General features: G+C 57.0%; 1 protein-coding gene across 1 annotated transcript in view; it reads right to left on the reverse strand.

Annotated features, from left to right (window-relative positions):
• Plxnd1 (plexin D1) overlaps positions 1-21,930 on the reverse strand; it is a 39,962-nt gene extending 18,032 nt beyond the window's left edge. Inside the window, exons 1-8 of the mRNA XM_052174618.1 lie at positions 20,423-21,930; positions 7,705-7,881; positions 5,669-5,800; positions 5,337-5,437; positions 5,121-5,250; positions 3,773-3,950; positions 3,572-3,680; positions 3,167-3,269 (exon numbers count right to left, since the gene is read on the reverse strand). Of these exons, the coding sequence (XP_052030578.1) occupies positions 3,167-3,269; positions 3,572-3,680; positions 3,773-3,950; positions 5,121-5,250; positions 5,337-5,437; positions 5,669-5,800; positions 7,705-7,881; positions 20,423-21,748 (2,256 nt within the window). The 5' untranslated portion in view covers positions 21,749-21,930. The remainder of the gene's footprint in view (positions 1-3,166; positions 3,270-3,571; positions 3,681-3,772; positions 3,951-5,120; positions 5,251-5,336; positions 5,438-5,668; positions 5,801-7,704; positions 7,882-20,422) is intronic.
• Positions 21,931-22,610: the final 680 nt, after the last annotated feature.

Below are 22,610 nucleotides of genomic sequence, written 5' to 3' on the forward strand. Positions count from 1 at the left end.
CAACCTTGCAGGACGCATAACACTAGGCCAGACCTGGGCTAAAAATTGCCTCTGTGGCTCTCAGAGACCATACCACACTGTACAGAAGGAACTGTACAGGGGAGGGGCAGAGATGGTAAGGGCTATGGCTATTATTTCTCCACATTCCTCAGCAGGATACTGGAGACCATATCTGTGCTGGAGCTTTGAAGTCCTACTGATTGGTTCTTTGATATCTGACCTACGGGGGAGAGGGGGTGGGGGGAAAAGGGGGGAGAGGACACAGGGACCAGGGGCAGCTATGCACCCCGAGGCCAGTCTAGCCAGGGATCTCCTGATCACATCTGTCAAGGCAAGAATTAGGGTTAGGACACCTGTGTGTATGTGAGATCACCCTCCAGGACAAGGACACCTTCTCCTGGGGTGCTGGTTTTCCTCCGTTCTCCCCCTCGCCCTCTCTCTTTGGAGACAGGGTCTCAGTCTGTTGTTCGGACAGGCTGGCCTCAAGTACTGGGGTCACACGTGGGTCTGCCACTCCCATCAGCCTCTCTGGCTTCACACGCTATGTGCTTGACACACGGTCCAAGATGACCTCAAATTTGCCTTTTCCTGTTTCAGCCTCCCTGGTGCTGAGATTACAAGTAGATTGTCATGGGACATTTCATATTACTATTACTTCCTAATCACAAAGAGGACATTCCCCTTAAGGGGAACCCCAACCAAGCTAGACCAGTAAAGACCCTGTTGAGAAACCCCTTACACCACTGTTGAGAAACCCCTTACACCACCGCTGAGCTCCTGGATCCAGTGCTGCCTGAAGATGACTGTTTACTAGCATTGGCTGATTAACTCCAATGACCAGAGCCAGTCTGGGCTTTTCCCTTATGAGCTTCCCTTTCCTGTTTCCACCCAGGCCATCAGATGGCTTCTAGGCCTCAGAAGGCTTTTCCCATTTGCTAGCGTGACCTGCAGGCTTGGGAAGCTGTGTATGGTTACGCGTAGGACAGGGATGAGTGCACAGGAGACGGGGAGAGGTCGGGAGGTACCATTGTGCTGGTGTGCGCAGAGCCTGCTCTGGGTCACGTAGGTTGGCACAGACCTCTCCTCGCCTAGCTGGAACTGCCAGGGAACGAAGCTTGGTGGCTAGGATCCCAAACGTGCTCTTGGAAAAATGAAGCCAGCTGCAGGGGTGCCCAGAACTCCTGCAGTGTCTCCAAGCTCAAGAGGGCAAGCACTGGCATCCCAAGCCAACAAGCATCAATAGACCCAGTGACCAGGGCCGCTGGCCTGCTGCCCCTTGCTGTGGTCCAGCCCACAGTCCGTGATGGCTGTCAATACCCATCAGGCCGCTCAGCCACTGGCTCCAGCACTGTGCCGCCCTGTGGTTTGGAACGAGCCAGGCTCTGATCCAGCTACCACTTCCCATCCTGCTTCCAAAGCCTGACAGCCTGCTGCCCTGGGGGCACTGCGCTCTGAGAGGCGACGCTGGCCCTGGAACACCTGGCACCTTGCTGCCTCTCCTCATCCCAACCCCGGAGCTAACCCCAGCAGCCGCCCTGTGGAAGCCACTAGGACCACGCGCGCGTGGCTGCAAGCACAACCTTCAGGGCCTCCCTTCCAGGAGCCAGGGGTCCCGGAGGACATGCAGACCCTCTTGCCTGCCGTCTGCCCGGGAGGCCTGGCGCCTCCACAGCTAACTGGCACTTAATTAAATGCCAGGTCGAGCACTGGTTCAGAACCGTGCACAGGCCTTGGTGAAGCTGCCTCTTCTCCTGCCAGATTATAGTAATACTCAACGACAGCCCCTCTGGGGCCGGCTCACTCCTGCCCTGAGGGAGAACTGCAGACCTGGGGAGAACAGGCAGACCGCCAGCATCAGACACACCTCCCAGCTGTTGAGCTCCTATGCAGGTGTCAAGACCCACACAAAATCATTTTAAGAAATGACTCTGCTGGGCACCCATGCACAGCCTCTTAACATCATCTAGGCGCCAAGTACAGGACTGGTGCCTCCTGGAGTAATTGCAGATCTCTACTCTAGCCCTTGCTGTGGGCCTCACATTACAGAGGGAGAAAGACACAGAAAGGGTTGGTAACTTGCCTGGGATCACACAGCCACACAGCTAAGGCTTTGAGCCTGTGCTGGGAAAGACAGAACTACATCTAATTGGCTTTTCCCCAGTGCGTAGCACAGACTCGAGAATACAACAAGCACTCAGTGAGTGCTGGAGGACTGTAAGGAGGCCTCTGGTCCTTCAGGGGTTGGCATGTACCAGGCAGATGCAAGGGACACGTCTGGTCTTCAGCAGTCACCAAGTCCCTGCTGTGCCTGCAGCTTAGAGCTGTAGGTAAGAACATGCTACAGCCAGGTGCCCCCAACCCCAGAGCCACAGGCACGATGGCCTAGACGAACCATACCCCAACACCCAGAGCTTCTCTCAATACTACAGGCCACTCCTGGGCCTGTCAGTGAGAACCCGTTCCAGGCGCGCTGCGAGCCGGGTGTGGTTTCTGCTGAAGGCTGGCCTGGGGGTCAGGCCGAGGCCATGGCAGCCCCTCCTGGGGTACACATCCCTGACACAAGGCCAGGGGAGGTATGTCTGAGCTCAAGGCACTGCTAGTCACCGGCCAAGGTCCAGAAATTTCATGTGTGACCCCTGAAAGAGGGAGGAGCCTTCCAGGGTGAAGGCAACACACCATGGGAACAGCATGGGAACATGGGGTCTTAGTACTCAACTCTACATTTCAAAGAAAGGTAAAAGGATTTAGGTTTAAGGCCCAAGGCCTCCCAGGTAGGTGGCCTTGAACAAGCCACCGCCTCTCAAAGCCATAGGACAAGGGCTTGAAGTGTCTAAGAAACTGAAAACACGGATGACAATGTTCTACCCTTAGCATCCACCGTGGATGGCGGGCACAGCTTCAGCCTGGCTCAGGCTTTCCAGAAGGTCACACTGTAGCCCTGAGAACCGGCTTTCCTGGAGTCGTAACCCAGAGAGGTTCAAAGGCAGGGGCAGAAAAAAGGCAACCGCTTGTCCAGCCACAGAGGATTGGTTGAACATGCAATGACGAGTCCCCTGCCCCACCCCACTCCCCGGCTGTTAGTGCAGGGCCAGGACAACGGTGACTTTAAAGGCAAGAGAAGTGGATACTCAAGCTGTGGGTGGGGGTACACCCGAGGAAGGCTTACCGTGGGGTTTGGTGAGTCCTGGCACCGAGACTGGTTGGAGACACAAGAGTGCAGCTGGATGCACCAGGAGCAAGGCCACTGTGTAGACAGGCAGCTGGTACAGCTGGAAGACAAGGAGACCCCTCAGATCCCTGCTGCCCACCCTTAGCTGGGCCCCAGAAGGATGAGCCTTGGATAAAGGGGGCAGACGGATCATCTTGCATGGTAGGGGCTTCCCACTAATGCCAGGGAGAAGCAGGTAGACTCTTGACTTCTCTCTAGCAGTCTGGTGTCAGTCTGCAGGGCCTGGCTGGTCAAAGCTTGCTACAGGCAAGGGAAGGATGTGAGATCCTGTCTGCTGTGTGTCCCAGTCTGCTGAAGCTGTCATCCAAGCTGGGGCTTGTGCCCCTCCCGCTGCCCACTCACGCCGTATGGGGGTAGACTTGTCCAATCCGACTGCAGTCGTAGATGGTGAAATTGGCTGAGACAATGTTGTGTCCTTTGACCCGTACAGACATCTCAACGGTCACATGGTCTGGAGAGTGATCAGAGGCACAAAAGTCTTCACCCACATGTGCTTGCTGGCAGGGTCCCACCCTTGGGCTGGCACCGCAGCCAGGCACTCACCCTGGCCAGCAGGAAAGGATGGAAACTGGGCTCTGGGCAGGAGATTGCAATAGGCAATCTGATGATCATAGGCAGGGCCGGGTACTCGGGCCACTGTTCGGACGCCATTTCCATAGTCACAAGCCATCTCCATACCACTGAGGCTGGGCAGGCTTCCTGAGATCTGTAAGATCATACCCTGGGGGAGAGATACCCTCAGGTGAGGCCCAGGTCATGCCCCTTACAGATCCTATTGCAAAAGAACATCTGTCTGATCCTGCCCGAGTGTCTCTCAGAAAATGGTGTCTTGAGGGACTTCAAGGCTCTCCACTCGTAAATGGGGCTTTAGGTTTTTTTTTTTTTTTTCCATTTGAGGATCCTCATCTCAGAGGTCACACAGGCTCTGTCAACCAGGTGTTGAGACACAGCCTGCAATCCCAGCACTTGGGAAGCTGGGGCAGGAGGATTGCTACAAATTCAAGGCTAGACTGGGCTATGGTGTCTCACAAACAGAAGGCCTCTGCAGCACACAGTTGCTATGACTTCATTCCTCCCCCCCCCCCACCAGACACGTAGATCTCACTCCCACCTCAGGGCCCTGGACTGTCGTTTCCTATGAAGCTATTTTTCTCATACTCCACGCCCTCTCCCGGGGCAAGGCTGGTCTGCTCCGTTTCCCTGCCTACCCTTGTGCCCCACCCCAATCTGTTCTGTGTGCCGTCCCACCTCTACATTTTACCTGTCTTATTCTCTCCCTCCACCAGCACAGCAGCTCCTCCCAGGCCAGGGTGGGTCCCCAGAGTACGTACATGCATGGCCCCAGTAAGTGCATAGTAGGGTGTGAATGGACAAGGGGCTGGGTGACCGTGCCTACCCCAGGCTGCCCAGAGCTGAGGCCAGGGCTGATATGTCATCTGGACCACTGGAGCCCCTCGAGGTGGCACAGGAGGGCCCTGTCCTGAGAGGAGTCAGTGAGGAGGAGCCGGGAGGGACCCAGGCTGCTGGGCTGTCCACCTCGCTGTGGGCATGGCTCCCGACACTAGCCACCACCCCGTCTGTCCCATATCAGGGATAAGTGACAGCCACTAACACACCCAGGAATTAGACAAGAAGGGCTTATTCTCTATCTGGGTGTCCCCAGTCGGCATATTCAGAAACTGCCATTTAAACGCCAGCAGTGGCCCTGTGCCCTGCTGTGCACTCTGGTTGCATGGTCCTAACGGTTGACTAGGTCTGCCAAGAGTGCCTGGCAGAACCTTGAAGAAGTGGCCCAGCCATGGAGATGGTGCCTGGCCCTCGCTGTGAGCTTCCTAAAGCCTGGCTGTGGCTGGTTGTGCCCGAGGCTTCATGCTGGCCTGCCTCCACTCACTGTGTAGTCCCGGTGCACATCAATCTCAGAGGGCAGGACTGTCATGGCAGGGCAGCGGCTGGGGCCCTCGCTGGCACTGGTCCAGAAATGCGGCTGGCTGGAGTTGGTGCAATCCTGCTGGAGTGTGCACCTACAGGCACCATGGGGTCAGGTCCCAGGCCAGGCCCACTGCCCCCCCAGGCCTCCCGGCCCTGCCATCTCCTCAGGGGGCCTCACCGGGTCTCCAGAGTGCACCAGCCGCAGTAGGCATCGGCTGCGCCCACGCAGTCTGCGCAGGTGGAGTGTACCTCACACGCCGCCACCTTCACTCGGGCCATCTGCAGGCAGAGGGGGCACAGCTGAGCAACGGAGCCACGCCTCTCAGGAGGCTAGGGTAGCTAACTCTGGAGGCCTTAATAGAGGGTATGCAGGGGAAGCATCGCCTCCTTGAAGCAGTGTGTCCCGGACATGATCGAGCAAAGATGGAGGTGGGGAAGGAGGTGTCCCCGACAGGAGGGTCAGCACGTGCTAAGGCCCTGCACCAAAGCTGGCTGGCCACAGCTCCTCACCTGGTGGGACGTCATCAGGTACAGGTAGCCGGGATCTGTGGGGTCAAACTGCATGACGTGGTGCACGGGCTCCCCATAGGCCACGGTCAGCGCGCGCCTGCTTACCACCTGCATACTCTCGTTCAGGCTGATCTGGGGAAGGAAAGGCCAGCGTCACCAACGGGTGTCCAAGACTGCCACCCACGAGGTCAGGCTGCCCCAGGGCTGGGGGCTCCTAGTGCGCCTGCGCCATGCCTTCACGCTCTCTGACTCAAGAGCGCCTCCACCAGGAACTCCCTTCCTGCCTGATGCCAACATGGACCCCGGGTATCTGTGGGCTGTAATTTCCCACCCATTCTCTGGGAGGCTGCTGGGTGTCATGGCTAACAGCAAGGCTTGATTTCTATTTCTGATATGCACTCATGTGCACTCCAAATGAGTTGTTTTCCCTCCCTGAGCCTCAGTTTCCCCAGTGAATAGGAGTCAGGATGGTCATCATTCCACAGGGCTAAGATAAGAGAGAAGATAAGTAGAGTCCTGGCCAGAGTCCCAGGCCCCTCTGCGTGGCTCTCCAAGGATTGGCAAAGCCCTGCTGTCTGTGTTCCCCTGTCATCCCCACAGGCCGTGTGCTCAAGACTCCAAGACACTCACTGGAGGGTAAAGGCTGGCGGTCTGGATACCACTGGGGCCGCCCACTCACCTTCCTCTGGGTTTCTAAAACCAGCAGATGTTCCTTGTTGTGGCAATCGATGCTTTGAGGATCCACCTAGCCACACCCCTAGCCACACCCCTAGCCACACCCCTAGCCACGCCCCCATCCTTTCTCACTCTGCTCCCGCTGTTATACACCTTGCTCAGCCAGGCTTGCCTCACCTTTGCTACACGCCTTCCTGACAGCACCTCTCTCCTTTCCATTCTGGAGTGTGCCAGGCCCCCCAGGCTCAGGCTCGGTCTCTGAGATGTTGCCAGAAAGCCTCTGGGGATGCTGGGAGAGGCCTGACCATGGTTCACACCGTGCTGGCCTACCCTAGACGCCACCTCATTTCCACCTCCCCAGTGTTCACTGAGTCCTGGGGCCCCAGCGGCGGATTAAGATAGACGGTCCAAACTTGGTGGCGGGAGAGCCACCAAGCTGTCTGTCACTAAGGCCCTGTATTCCACCCCAAGCATGGCACACAGAAATCAATTAAAAATGAAAAGCAGCGGCCCCATCTCTAGCTATCTGGTCACTCTGGAGGTAGTCACCTCTGTTGAGGGATCTCAGTGGTCTGCTTCTGTGGAATAGAATCCTTGGCTTCACACAAGAGCTAAAGGATGATGTACCCTGAGGTAAAGGGTAAACAGCAGGTGCCTAATGACTGCAGCTTTGTGGGTAGGAGAGGGCTCGGACCACAGTCCTGCTCTGCCTCATTTCTCAATGGATAGAGAGCCTGGAGTCCAGAGGAGACAAGCTATGTCCTCAGGTCACACAGCGAGTAGTAACAGTCAAAAGCTCAAATTTGAGCTGAGTAACTGGCAGGCACTGGGGCCCTACGCCGTCCCTGGGCACCACAGGTGGTTCGAGGCCGGCTGGGCCCAAGCCCCACCCCCATCCCACCCAGGCAGCTGCCAAAGGGAATTAGATTATGGACTCTGAGTCAGTTAGGCTGGGCCTGCCTGGCTGGCTGACTGACTTTGTCCACAGAGAAGTGGAGAGGCAGTGGCAGGAGTGTCCAGTCTGCCCTGAGGTAAGAGAAGCAGTTCCTTGCCCTTCCTTAGCTCTGGAACTTGCAGGCCTCATGGTTAATCCAGAAACTAGACCCCTGAGGTGGTGACCAGCCCCGCAGTTGCCTCCCTCACTGATGTCCCCCAACAACTGCAGCCAGTAGGGAAACAGAGGCCCAGAGGGAGCATGCACACTGCAAAGGTCAAGAAGCCACAGGCCCAGGCTGGGAGATGTGAAAGCAGACACGGCTCAGGCCAGTTCCTCCCCACCTCCGTGGCAGGCCACTGTGGAGGCCCAGAGGGAAGACTGAAGACAGCAGAGCGACTCTGGCCCTCCCCGGGGATGTGCTTACCTTAAGGAGCCTCCCTGAGGCAGTGCCCAGGAAGACGGCCGTGTAGTTGTTAGCGCTGGCCACAGCCACGGCCGTGAGCCCTGGAGCACGGAACACGGGCGATGCCCTCAGCGGCTGCAGGATGGTCAGGGGGTGCTGCAGGTGGGCCGCTCCGCAGTCCAGCTGCTCCGGCTGCAGCTGTGGACAAGGCAGGTTAGACTCCGCTCTGGAACCTTCTCTGACTCCCTGCTTGTTCACACAGGCAGATCTCAGCGCTCAGACCCTGCCTGACCCAAGCAGAGGCCCGGCTAAATAGATCCCCAGACGTTGTCGGGGTCTAGCCTTGACCCTGGGTGACACAGCTACTCCTAGGATGTGGCTGGTGTTTGGGGTGTGTGGGGACTAGGCTAGGTGTGGGGAAGGGAGGGAGAAGGGGGAGGGGTAGGCTGGCCAAGGGACCTGGCAGTTTGGCTTTTAAGAGACTAAAGGTTCAGGGGTACACACTCGCAGTCCCAGACACTAGGGAAGCGGAGGCAGGAGAGTCACGTGACCCTGGGAATTTCAGACCATCCTGAGTAACACAGCCACATACCTGGCCACATCATTTCTCCTGGCCAGACACAGCAGAGGCCGGAAGAGCCCATATTTGGTCACTGAGGCCATCCTTGCCTGAGTTCACTACTGAAGCAACACCCAAGAGGTGTCCCTCCCATCTCCACTGTGTTTCCTCACAGTTCTAGCATCTGTTCCTGTCCCCTAGTTTCTTGGGACAATTTTGGAGTATGGCAAACCCCCATCCAGATACGGGTTGGGGCTGAGGTTTTCTGGGCCAAAACCTATGGGCAAATTGTGTTGGAGGGTTGCTATGGCTAACCCTGGCTTGTCACTTTGCTTTTCCGAGCCTCAGTTTACTCAGCTATAAAATGGGCGTGTGCACATCCTTGCCCTTGGGGTGTTGGTGGGCTGAGTGTGCAGAGGTCAAGGTCTTCAGCTGGTGCTGGGACAGACTTAAGCAGGCACCATCGGGTCTCAGAGATGACTGGTGCTAACATAGGAACGGAGCAGATTGGAAGGCTCCGTCTGTAAAGTGCTGGCCACACAAGCAAGATGAGCAGAGTGTGTGAAAGCCAGACCCAGGGTTGACTCATGGGATCCCAGTGCTGAAGGAGCAGGCAGGCGCTTCCCTGGGAACTACCAGCCAGCCGTCATGGCTGCGTGGTGGGTCGAGCTCGTGAGAGCAAAGACCGGGTGGATAGAGAGATTGGGAGGGTCTGGGAGGAATGTGTGTGCGTGTGGGAAGAATACGATCAAAACATTTTGGATGAAATTAATCTAAATAAAATATTTAAAAATAAAAACTAAAAAATGAAAGAAAAATTATGGTGAGGGGTGGGGGGAGGGTTTGGTGGCTGGTGAGAGGGTGCAGCAGGTACAGGTGCTGTCACACAGGCCTTGTCACACAGGCCTAATGACCCGAGTGTGTCTGTAAACTACAAAAAGGCCAGTGCACATCTGTGACCCCAGTCCTCTCATGGAGAGCGGGCAGAGACAGGAGACTCATCTCAACTTGACATCAGCAACGAGAGAGTCACTTCCTCAAAGTGGAAGTCAAGAACAGACTCCTGAAAGTGTGTCCTCAGACTCACACTCCTACACGGATGGAGTCTGAGATGCTGTGGTAAGTTCACTGGCAGAGTAACTGCCCCGCCCACACCCAGAAGCTGCCTTCTAAACTTGTGGCCCCAGCCTCCTCAGTGGGCCCCAGCCCTCAGCTCCCTCAGGTCTCCATTCCAGCCCTCTACCCTGTATCTGTACCTCACAAGCCTGTCCTGCCTTGGGGCCATTGTCTATCAGGTTGCTGCACAGCAGTGCCTGACAGGAACACGCCCCACGTCCTTGGGCAATGTGAGAAAATACAAGGACCCAGTCCTATAACACTGTTGGTCCCATAGTCTCTCCTATAAGAGTTTACCAGTAGTCTCTGTAAGAGAGGCAATGATGGAACAACCGCAGAAGTGTGGGCTCCGGCTCTCGGTCTTACTGCACCTCAGGCCTGGGTGGCTGTGGTGTGTCAAGAGTCCCCCCACCCTTTCTCCCAAGGCAGGCATGACACGGCTTTTTGTGATGTATCAAATTGCCACCACCGTGTATTTGCACTTTAAGAAAACTAAGGGGCACACGAACAAAGCTCTGGCATTTGGGGACAAGACACCAGTAACCATGACTACTGAGCGACTACTAGGTGGGTAGCTTAGGCAGAGTGGAAACGCTGGATGCAGCCCAGATTCAGACGCAGGGCAGGGATGGACAACTCAAGACTTCATCATGGTACTTAGCACAACAAGCAATTTCAAGATCATGAATTGTTTATTTCTGGAATTTTCCATTTAATATTCTTAAACCTTGGCTGACCGAGAGTAAGTGAGACTATGCAAACAGAGTCACTGTACACGCTGATTCCTGACCTGAGCCTTGGCCCCAACCCTCTTGCCTTTGTCCTGGATGTGTGTGAGCTGAGATGACCTTAGATGTGGGTCCTGAGCTGTGCCCCAGCCTGCTCCTCCTCAGCTGTCCTGGAGCAGCACAAGGGCTACAGCTGTCCCATCCCACTGAGACCATGGTCTCCCACAACTTACATAACATCCAGTCCACTGAATACAGATTACTTACTTGCGTCATTAAATAAGTTGTTTTTTCAGTTAAAATTGTAAAGCCCTGCTGTGGGATGCCAGCTCTGGGAGACCCCTGGAGTTGGTTCTGGGCGCTCTGCTGAGCTCTGCCCGGCTGTCCAGCCAGGGTGCGGGTCCTGGGAAAGGCAAAGCCAATGATGGCTGGGCTGGGGGTGATTTGTGGGCCGTGGTGAGAGGGGAGGCTGTGGAAAGGCTGGGAACTGACTCCGGCAGCCCGCCCTGACGTTCACAAGCCATTAATTCTGTGCCGAAGGAATTTTCGAAAAAGCCTTTCCCCCAACCTTTTTTTTTCTCTTATCCTAAAAATAAAATCTTAAAAAAAAAAAAAAAGGCTTTTTTTTTTTTTTTTTTTTTTTTTTAAAGGAGACGTGAGCCCAACAGGGGCTGGAATGATCTATGTGGAGGGAAGCTGCCTGCCTGGGCCAGAAACCCTCAGCCTACAAGTGGCTCAAGCGGGAGCAGGGCTGGGACACCCACAGAGGCCCTGAGGGTGGCCTTGCGGAGCATGGTGATCAGCAGCATGGGCCCACAGCCTGGAATTTCTCCCCTAGCACCTCATTCACTAAAGTGGCCCACACAACCCCAACCTCTTCCTAGCTCAATAGGACACAGCACACCATCGTCCCCAAGACACAGCTGTACTGTCCTCACTGTGTGCAGAGGGCTTTCACCCCCGGAGGCTCAGGCCCCCTCTCCATTCTGCCTGGAGGCCAACCACACCGTTTCTCTGCAGTTCTTGAGACATCCCACCCATGCCCCACACCCCTCTACTGGCCCTGCCCTTAGCAGCCAGCGTCTGGGCCCTCAGACCCAGCTCCACCATGCCTCCTCACCAGGTGACCCAGCCTGCAAGGCTCTAGTCAATCAATATGAGACTCTTAAAAAAAATAAGTCCAGGGGCAAGAAGATGGCTCTGTCCGACAAGTGCTTGCTCTGAAGGAATAAGGACCTGAGATTAATCTCCAGAAACCATGACTAAAACAAACAAAAAGCAATGAGTTTGGTGGCAGAGGCTTGGACTCCCAGATCTCAGGAGGTGGTGGGGGCAGGGCACGCAGGTCCTTGTGGCTCACTGGCCAGCGAGTCTAGCCTACTTGAGAAGCTGTGAGGTCGACACCCAAGGTCCTCTGGGCTCCACCACATGCTGTGTATGTCTGTCCCATACGTGTGTGCGGACACACACATTCTCATGCGCTCTGTGTGTGTGTGTGACAATACTGTAACGGCCATGATGGCTCCCTCTGGAGTGCTCGTGGGGGAATACTTAATAAAGGGAAATTAATTTTGACTAAGGTGTAAAGATTATATTCAGCTGTTTCCTTTCTAAGCAGAGGGTGGAAGGCAATACAGCCATGGCGTGCTGGAAAAAACATAGTTCACGTGGGGAGCACGGGGCAGGCAGGTGTTGGGGGGGGGGGGAAGACAAAATCTAGCAGCTAGCTCTGTTTTCAGTAAGAGCCTCAGTTTGTCCCTCTCTGAAATGGGGGCAGGTGATGGCCACTGATTTCAGTTCGAGAGCACACAGCCCCTCCCTACTGAGCCGGCTGCCTCCTGGGGCCACGCTCAGAGCTGCCCACTCTCCATTAAAGGGCTGGCCTATTGATTCCACTCCTTCAGTAACTGCAGCTGAATACGGCTCTTCTCTCCCAGGAAGCCAGCTACAGGAGGGCTTACAGTATATCTGCCATATCCTGCCCACAGACCCTGCCAGACCTCTACACCTCCGCAGGAGGCACTCAGAGGACGGGGAGACATGGCGACCGTGGTCACCACGTTCCATCCCAGGTGTCTACTGTGTGTAGAATGGAAGGTTCCCAACTGCTTAGAAGTGTCACATAGCGGACTGGGGGGTGACAAAAGCTACTGAGCTGTCCAGAACTCCCCTCTTAACCAGCAGCCAATGGGAGAGTTTTTCCTCTGCTGCTCTGGGGTGGAGTCTGTTAGACAGGGGCTCTGTGAGAGCCACACCCCATCCCACGGGGAGCTTCTGCAGCTTAGCTGAGAGAGTCAGACCGCCCCCCCCCCCATACTGTGTGGTATTGTGGTAGTGGGGATGCCAGCAAAGGGGACTTGGGGAGACGGACATAGGGTGAGACTACCCTTCCTGCCTTCATAACTTATAGTCCTAGAAGTGGAAAACTAGTTCAAATATGATGTTTATTAACACACACGCACACACACACACAGAAAGAGACACACACAGCTGCAGAGTAGGCCATGACCTCTCTGCAGGTCAACAGCCTCCATCCCGGTCAGTATAAACATAAGCCATCAGGGCTTGCTCAGAGTGACCCTGACCTGTGGCTGGTCTGAGACCTGTGTTCTGAGCAGCTCCTCCCTCATCTCTGCCCCACGAGGAGCCACACCTCCTCGACTCTCCAGCCCTGATCTCTGTAGAAGGCTAAGGACAGGGATCCAGGCCGGATGGAGCAGGGTTCTCCCGAGGACGTGGGGGTGGCAGGCCCAGGAGAAAGGGCATCCTCAGTAGGCAGCAGCTTCCTGCAGAGCCTAGCCAGCTGGGGCCCACAGTGCTTAGCGTTGATATCTGTCTCAGGAATAAAAGAAATTGTCTGGAGCTTGCACAGATATGTGATCAGAAGCAGAACTTCACCTCCAAGAAATCCAGCCTTAAGCCCCACCCCCCAGCTTTCGCACATGCTGCCCTTTGGGACATGGTGACTCTGCGTAAGCAATGCCTCACTTGAGGGAAAACTGAGGCACAGAGACTCCTTAAACCTACAATGTATCAGCTCTGGCCAAGGGACATGACAGACTCCGTTCTGGAAGGTTCTCTCAGAGGGAACTGTTCCTGCCCAGAAGTCCATGCACCTCCCAAGACCATCAAGATACCATCAAGATACCTCCAGGAGCTGCCGGAGATACCTAGCAGGGGCTTCCTTGAGACACACAGCCCAGCCCTTGGCTGGTTCCTTCCAGTGAGACTGGGACAGACAGCACCTGCCACACAGGACTACTAGAGGTGCTAAGCTCACGGCTGCTCAGTCAACGTTCCCAGGTGGCTTTGGGGACATGAGCAGAGTCAGGGTGCCAGCTGACTGCTGGATACCAACAGCAGTCAGGTGTCTGCATGGGTTCCTTAGCATCCTGCACAGTTGGTTTGACCTGAGCGGCTCTGCCTGGACCCTGCAGGGCTTACTCAGATGGTAGTTGTTTGGCTAGCTGGCCACAGCCAGTCAGTCACACGGCTCCCCGCTTCTCCAGGCTGTTTCTCATTCCATGGCCTGGCCCAGTCCCCAGCAAGGCAACCCCCCCCCCCCCACACACACACACACACCACAACTTGTCCTCAGGAACAGCGTGGTGTAGTCTAAGCAGCACTCTGTTTCCTCCCAGCCCGGGGCCCTGCCCCCCAGCCCAGGGCCCTGCCCCCCAGCTAGCTCCTCCAGTAGGCAGGCCTCCTCCAGCTAGATGGCTTTCTGCTTCTTCCTCACTGCAGGGGACCAGCTGTGTCTCCTGGGCTGGCCACTAGGGTCCCTTGAGGGCTGGGAACAGCCTGAGTCTCACACCTCCTCTACCGCCCAGCCTCCCTCCGCTCTGGCCTTCTGTAGTCCCCCTGTCCCTTGGGCACTGACACACTTGGGGGTTCCTAGGCTCCAGGCAGGTCAGCTGGTTCTGCAGTCTGTGGCTCCCAAACAGCTGCCACCATCATAGCCACTCAGAGCTAGCAAGCCCTGGAGAGCCAGGCGGAGAAACTGAGGCCCACTGCATCGCAACACAGCGTGCAAGCAAGGCTAAGATGACCCATTCGGGCAGCTAGCCAGCGCCCAGCAGGCTCCAGCCCGCGGCCTCCACTCAAGGTTTCTACCCGCGGCTCTGTTATTTACTGATTGGGCCTAAAGTGCTGCTGTGATCGGCCCTCTGGGGCTGCACAGACCTTGGACTAGAGCCGCAGGCTTCCTTCCTCCATCTTCTCCATCTTATGTGATTTATGGGGATTTGAGCTGAGGACAGTGCATTGGGAGAGCAAGGGTCTGGCAGCCAGGCAGCTTGGTGACATCACTTGTTACCTCCAGAGGAAGCCACTTCAGTGGGGCCGCCAGACGCCCACCTGGGTGGCCCCAACATGGACTTTGACAAGAGGAAGCTATGTTCTGGGATAGCTTGGTTCCTGTTCTGGTGCTCAGAGAGATACTCTTGGGGGTTGTCCCCACTCAGGGACAGCTGGTTTCCATGGCAATGCTCACACCATTGTCGGGAGCTGGAAGGGCCTTGGGAATCACCTGGCGCAGCCATCCTGAGGGACATTGGCCAGCACCTGGTAGCATCTAGGGCTTTTTGCAGAGGCAAACGAGCCGTGTGTCCTCACCCTCCAAGGCTACACAGGCTCCTCGGGGCCAGCAGAATGGTATCTAAGAACTTGGTCCACAGACAAGAGCCTATGCTCTCAGTCCCGGCCCCGCTAGCTAAGTCAGCCACCACACCACCACCACCGGTCCCAGCCGTGATTCCTTCCTTCCCTGTCTAGCCATCCTCCAGGTGCTGTCCAGAGCCACCACCTCCAGGAAGCCCTCCTATTCTTGGATGGGGCTCAGCACGGGGCAGTGGCCCTCAGTTTTCTGGCATTCTGGGATACTGGGGCAGGATCTGTACCTTTTGTCTCTGAGCCACAGAGCAAACTTAGTCCCCTCCCTAAGGGAGGCCCCTAGGAATTAAGATGCTGGACGAGACAGGGAGGGGCGGAAGTCCCACATCTGGGAGTGGCTGAACGGTTCTGATAGACTGGGGCAATTCCCTAGGCCTCCTGGGAGCACTCACTGCCACATTAGGGCATTCTTAGGCTCCATTTTCCTACCTTTAAAATGGATTCTTTTTTAAGTGATCAATGCACAAGCACAAGGCTCTGAGTTCAGATCCTGGCACCCACATGAAAAGCTGGGTATGGATGATGCTTGTACCTATAACCTCAGCACCGGGAAGCTGAGGCAGGAGAGTACTTGGCGCTCACTGTCAGCCAGTCTAGGCAAATAAGCCCCTGGCTCAAGGACAGACCCTGTCTGGAGTGACAGAGGCAGACACGGGACACTGACCTGTGGCTTCTCCAAGTGTGCTGCGTATCCATGCAGAGGGAGATAAATGCCCATCTTACTGCTTTGGGCAGGGAGAGTTGGGTTTTATGGTGCTTGCTTTGCAAATGCCTGGCATAAAACAAACTCTCAAGAAACCTCACTAATTACAAAGGGACATTTGCATTTTCGGTGACTGAATGAGGGACTCTGTCCAGACACGGTCTAGCTCAGATCCCGCAGCAACCACTAGAACGTGAGCCACACACCTGCTCCCTAAACTTCATGAACCAGGCTACCCAGCCTGCAAGTAGAGATGGTCTCTGCTGTGACTGTGTCCTGGGCCATGACATCCATCTGCACTTCCCTGAGTAGTCTCTCCAGTCTGTCCCCAACACAAGTGACTCGGGACCCCACTGGGAAAAAACAAAACCAAACAAAAGAAACCTGCCTAGTCTGTGTTTCTACAGTCCGATAAACACAGTTACATACTCCGGGGCGCTGGGGCCGCACCCATTTCCAGAGAAGGGATGCTCTTGTTCCTTTACTTTTGGTTTTGGTTTGGGACAAGGTCTCCCTACACAGTACAGGCTGGCCTTTAACTTACAACCCTACTGTTCCGGCATCCCAAGTGTTGGGATTGCACCTGGCTAAGACGATGCATTTTCAGAGGAAGGTACAGCCAGATGTTCTCAGGCCTCCTCTGCCTCAGGTGCACTGAGGCTTGAGCACCCAGCCCTTCTGCACATGCTCAGTGGCTTCACCCCACCCATCTCTCAGGAGCTGTGGTGCCCAGCACCCACCAGGGAATTGCCCAAATGACCTCATTCCAGCCACGGGAGAACCCAGGCACCCTGAGCCCAGAGCGCTCAGCTGACAAGCCATCCTCCAGGGAAGGCTGGTCACAGGGAGCCCAAAACCAGCCAGCAGTCTGGTCACCTGGAAGCCACAGAGGAGCTGTATGACCCTGGGCAAGTCCCTTGCCCTGTCTGGGTTTCTCTCAGTTTCCCCCACCATAAGCCTCACCCTGGGAGGACTGAGTGTGGGCAGGGAGAACAAGGCAGTGACAAGCACCTCCCAGCAGCAAGCATCAGGTTCTGGGTCTGCCCAACACACCCCACAAAACAAACAGAGAGGCCTCAACCTCCTTGGCTGTCCCAGCCTCCTGAGTTGGGGCACAGCAGGCACTGGCCTGGCTAGCTTTCAGTCCGTACTCCCCACTGAGCTCCTCTGGGGCTAGGGCCTGCCTACACTCTTACCACAGTTCTCTGCTTCAGCCCCGCTCTCTCAGAGCCTGGTGTGAGCTCATCAGCTGCAAGGGCCCAGCCCACCCTCTTCTGAGCACCTGCTGTCTGCTCCACACACCCGCAAGCTGTGCTCAGATGTATTTTCTCCCCTTGTACCTGCACCTGCCATTTCCTGGGTGCAGCATATGGGATTTTTTTTTTTTGACCCACATCTTTGAAAGGAGACACAGACTTTCCATTAGAGCCAGGAAGCACAAGGCACAGAGAGGGTAACAGACTGGCCCTGGGTTATACAGCATATGGGCAGGGCAGGGCAGGGCAGGGCAGAGCAGGGCAGAGCTCTGTCAACTTTGTCCCTGAGTACATGGGAGCTAGACACTCTCAGAGGGGTCCCAGCTGTCTTTCCAGGGGAGGGTATCACAGCCAGGCCCTCTCCTAAGTCCCACAGGGTCTCTGTTTGCCTCCTTGACACAGGGTGTTGACTTCAAACCCTTTCCCAGACCTAAAGCCCGTCTTGGAAGCTCTCTCCCTCCACCACCACCTGCCATCTCAGCCCTGAAATTGGTGTAGAAAATACCTTCCTGAGCCGTGTGCCACCCACTGTACGCCTGCTTTAAAAACTGCCTGAGGTTTTTTTTTTTTCTTGCCATTACTATAAAAAGACATCATGGGGGAAAAAAATAAGCAGACCTGGCATTGGCTGTGCTGTCCTGCAACTTAAGTACGCACACACACTATGGTCATTTACAGGCAAAAGATTCAGAGAAAGGAGTCGCCTCCGGCCAGCTCTACCTTGCCATTCCTTGCCTGAGTTTCTCTACCAACAGCACACAACTGCCCAACATGCTTTCCCTTCAAACACACTGTGGTGTGAGGAAGGAAGCCCCACCTAACTACCTCCTCTCCTTCCCTGGTGCTGGACACAGCAGCCTCTGAGGGTCCTGGCTGGCTACAGCAGAGGCACAGGTCCAGCCTGCTGCCCTGTGGCGACAGCACAGGGGTACAGGGCCAGCACAGGGCAGACTTCGGAGAATATCTTACCCTGAGCATGTTGACTGCTGTGCCTTCTGGGTCCCTCCTCCTTGCCAGCCATCGTGGGCTTTCTAGATCACACAATTGCCAACTCCCGGGCTTGGCGAAGGACAGTGTGCGCCAATGCCCGCTCTGACCCTAGGAGCTCTGAAGAGGACTACATTTGGGACAGGGTTCAGTTGGTACCACACTTGCCTAGCACTCACCTAGACCCTGGGTTTAATACTCAAAGGCACACAAACTAAGCTCAGTGGCACATGTCCTTAACTCCACCACTCCACCTAAAACTGACCTGTGCTACATGAGACTCAGTCCATCCTTACGTCTCTGTACTGTCCAGGAGGCCAGAAACCAAGACGTCACATAAGGGCCCCCAGAAAGCAGAGGTCTCATAACATTGGGGGTTTGGTAAAATGTTCAGGGAACCCACATGGGGCTGCAGGTGGTGGGGTCTTTCAGCTGCAGAGCAGGCCTGAGGAGGACGGTTCTCCAGGACAGCCTAGAGTCCAGCTAAGAGCTAACTTCATCCCCAGGGCCGAGAGCAGCACAGCCAACCAATCACTGCTGTGCGCTAGGCACTAAGCACTTGACTTGTGGTTAAGTTGCTCATTTGGTCCTCTGTGGGAAGACTGTGTTCATGGTCCTAATGGCTCTGTGGGAAGACTGTGCATTACCCTAACTTTAGGGAGCAAACTGAGGCTTCAGAGGATTCTATTTGCCCTATCAAGGCCACAGAGCCAGGCACTGAGAGACGGGCTTCAAGCCAGTTCAGGGGAGCTGGCAGCAGCCTGGCAGCACCGAGATCCTCCTGCCAGGGCCCTAGCCTGTGTCCACAGCTGGGCATTGGGGAGAAGGCAGACTAGGAGAGTCCTCGCAGAGAGACCATGTGGCCTTGGGGTGAGGGGCAGGCCTTAACCACACTGCCCCGAGGCTATTTTCCCTGTAGAGGCCCTGCCCCCATAGGGAGAAGGACAATCCAGCTGCCTTCAGCTGGGTGAGTCACTGTGTCGGCCCAGGGGGGCACCAAGGACCGTGGGAATCAGGACACATCTCACTGGAGGGGGAGGGGAGGAGAAGCGGCCTGAGGAAATTCCACAGAACCCTTCATCAGCTAGGGGCCCACAAAGGGCTGCCTCCCTTGCCCACAGAGCTTCCATCTTCCTACTCTCTCAGCCTTCAGAGCCAGCCAGGCACAGCCACGGTAAGGTTGTGGCTCTGTAGAAAAGAATGGTGCTGCCCTCACCCCAGAACTGCACAGGGCCTGACCCTGTCGGGTGACAGCGCTACAAACTTCAGACAGTCCGTCTGCCTCTCACCCGCTGTGACCTTTCTTGTGAGGGGTCAGGCGGCAGGGTGGTAGGCGGCTAAGGGAGGCTTTGCCAAGAGAAGGAATCTGGGCTTGCTCAAAGCCCCAGTGTTGGGCACGCCCACGGGATATAGTCTTGCTACCCCTGAGGACCACAGAGAAAAGAGACAAGGCAGGGAGCCCCAGTGGGCACAGAAGGCTGGGCTTACTTAGCCCTTTGTAAACTCAGAGTGTCATTTTGGGGTGGAAAGAAAGTGAATTCTGTTGTGAAATTCTTCGAACAGCCAATTCACTTGGGGACCCCCTAACCCGTATCCACGGCCAATTCACCTGGGGACCCCCTAACCCGGCTCTCTTGCCACTGCCCACCCTGAGGCCTCACCTCACCCTCAGCCCTACAGTTCTCCACCAAAGGACTCCTTTCCATCCTCCGCAGCTCCATTTGTGCGGCGGGGCTACCTGGACTGCCCCACTTCACATCTGTAAGGCAGCAAAGCCCGGGCAGCATGAACACACCCTGGAGCCAGATTGCTTGCGTTCAAGCCCCACCTCTGCTCCTTTGACTCTGCGCATCCCTTAAAACTTTACACCCACATCCTCATCTGTATGTACAAAGGGATGAGAACATTTGTTGAAGACCCTTGACACACCAAGTCTGTGGTTCTCAACCTTCCTAATGCTGCGACCTCCAACCATGAAATTATTTCATTGCTGCCACTTCTTAACTGTAATTTTGCCACCGTTATGAGTCAGTGCAAACATCTGATATGCAGGATAATGCAACCCCCACCCCCCGAAAGGGCTGTTTGACTCTAAAGGGGTCACACATAACCAACAAGTTGAGAACTGCTGGTGCAGGTTAAAATATTTGCGATCACAGGTCTGCCACACCGCTGTGAGCTGCTCATCTGCTATTCGCTGAGTGGCCTTGGGCACACACCTATTTGCCAACCAGGTGGCCTCTCCGGGGCACCAATCACTTTCCAAATACCAGTGTCCCCTGGCAAGAGCTCCCACTGGGACTCTACATCCCTGCATGCCTACACTTTTGGGGTCTCCGATGGCTGTCCCTGTCACATACTCAGCTCTTCCAACCCACCCACCCTTCATCTTCAGGGCCAGATGCCACACCTATCACACCTCTGCCAGGAAGCAGAGATATGTCCTAAGGGCACCCATAGCCTCCCCTAAACGCGCTCCTGGTTTCACTCCCTCTCTCAGCTCAGCAGGCACCTGTGGTCCCCACCTGCAGTGCTGATTTGTAGGTGTGCTGTCTTCGGGGAACACCTGGGTACCTTGACAACCTAGACCTCCCCACTTAGGTGTGTGCACCTGTGACCCAGCATGCTCCCGGGCCAGCAGTGCTGGCAGTAACCAATCCTCTGGGACATCTGCGTGCAAACTGTAACCCCACACACACACCTCAGGTCCATGGCTTACCTGTATGTTGCGTTTGCTCTCGCAGGCCGGCCCGGTGCCCTGCACCACGCTGTCCAGCACCGCCACCACGTCGGGCGCCGGCTCCACGAAGCAGGCGGTGCGCGCTGCACGAATGGCAGCTTGCACGTCTGCGAAGCGGAAGGCGCAGAGCGCGGCCGGGGCGTTGCGGGCACCTGGGGCGCCCTGGGGACGCTCGAAGACAGCAAAGAACTGCTCGCGCGCGGGGAAGACCGACACAAGGCGGCTGTAGAGGTCGCCGCGGCCCGCGCCGCCCGCGCACTGCAAACCTAGTTGGATGTAGGACTCGGTGAGCTTCTTGGCGTCGCCACCCGCGCCGCGGGGCAGGCAGATGCGCGCCAGCAGGCTGCGCGCCTGGCTGTCCTTGTCGCCCGCACGCGCCTCGCTGTTGAGCGCCAGGTACGCGTAGGGCTGCGCGCTGTGCGGTGGCACCGGCGGGTGCAAGAAGGCACGCACGAAGCCCAGCTTGTGCTGCTCCTTGGCGCCCTGCTTGATCTTCAGGATGTTGTCGTCCGACGGGTTGAGATCGAAGGTGAAGAGCTTAGCCAAGTCTCCACGCGCGTCCAGGGAGCGGATCGCGATCTCGGGCGTGTTCTCGAAGCGGTGGTCTTCTAGGCTACGGTTGCGCGGGAAGAAAGCACTGCCGTAGCCGGTGTACGTGGCGCCCACGAGCAGGCGGCTGCCCCCCGTGCCCGAGGCCGGCGGCAGCACCAGTCCCACGGTGGACGCGTTGGGGTGATTGGCGGCCACGTTGAGCATGCTGGGGAACACGGTGACCGGTTCTGCGGTCGGCGCGGCAGGGGGAAAGCTCACGGCCAGGGCTGAGATGTTGCCCCGGCGCCTCAGCTGGCACAGACCCTGGTAGATGGAGCCGCACGCGACCACCAGACCCTGGCCCGGGTCCAACTGCAGGATCTTGTTGTAGTTGTCCGTGAGGCGCCGCGGGTGCTCGCACGAGGCCTGTGGGAGCTGCGGGGCGTGACACAGAGGGCTGTCCGGCACGGGACCCACGGTCGCCTCGGCCTCCAGGCTCAAGTTGGCACTCGACAGCTGGTACAGGCGGTTCACCGCCGCCAGGTACACGGTGCCCGCCGTGCCGTCCAGGGCGAAGTTGTTGGTGGGCGTGGGCGAGGGGAAGCGGCGCTGGATCTCTAGGGCGCCGGCCCGCGCCGCCCCGAGTAGCAGCAGCAGCAGCAGCAGAGGCAGCGGCAGCAGAGCAGGGCCCCGCGAGTGAGGGCGCGGAGGCAAGGGGACGGCCGCAGCGGCCCGGGCGCTAGGGGGTGCGCCGCCCGCGGCGCGACGAGCCATCCAGGCGAGCGCGGGCTGAGCGGCGCGGCGAGTGCATGGGGCGCGGCGCGGCCGGGAGCCGGGAGCTCGGAGGCGGCGAGAGGCGGGGGGCGGGCCCGGGCCGCGAGGCGCTTCCTGCCCGCGCCTGCCGCCCCCGGCCCCGGCGCCCCGGCCCGACTCTGGCGCGGCGCTCAGCCCGGGGGCGGCTCCGTGGAGGCCACGCCCCCAGCCCATTTCCCCGCCCCGGCCGCTTGGCCCACACCCTTTCGCCCCGGGCCACGCCCCCAGGCCACGCCCCGGGCCACGCCCCACTGTCCGGGGTCGCTGCCGGCCGATACTCTGGCAGTTGCAAGTAGCCTGCCTCTTTCCTGGTTCCTGGCCACCACCTGGAATGTCTTCCTCTCGCTTGCTTGTTATCCTTCCTCTCGTTCTCCTCGTTCTAGTTCTTTCCCTTCTCTGTTTCTGGACTCCTGTTTGCCTTCTACCGCAGCTCGGAGTTCCGCTCTCTCAATCTCTCCGACTCCCCTACTCCGATCCTGTCAACTCCGCCCAAGTCTCTCCCGCGTCACTCCCTCTCATCTGCCTTTCCTTTTTTTTTCTTTCAGTTCCCGCAGCTCTCCCTCTCTCTTTTCCTCTCCTTGCCCCTAAAGCCTTCCACTTCCCCTCGTCCTGCCCTTTTTGACCACATCCCCCCCCCCGCACTTCCCCTGCCTCTCCCCTCCCCGTCCCCCCCCCCCCCCGATCTTCTCCAAGCCTCGCTTTAAAGACCAGCCAGACCAGGGGCATTAGGTCCCTGCGACCCCATGGTCTGTTCCCCAAACTGCCCTATAAAAGGAGTTCACAAGCAGCAGGCACTAGGGGCAAGCTTGACAACCCCACAGCC

Source organism: Apodemus sylvaticus, chromosome 2, assembly GCF_947179515.1.
Source record: "Apodemus sylvaticus chromosome 2, mApoSyl1.1, whole genome shotgun sequence".
NCBI lineage: Eukaryota > Metazoa > Chordata > Mammalia > Rodentia > Muridae > Apodemus > Apodemus sylvaticus.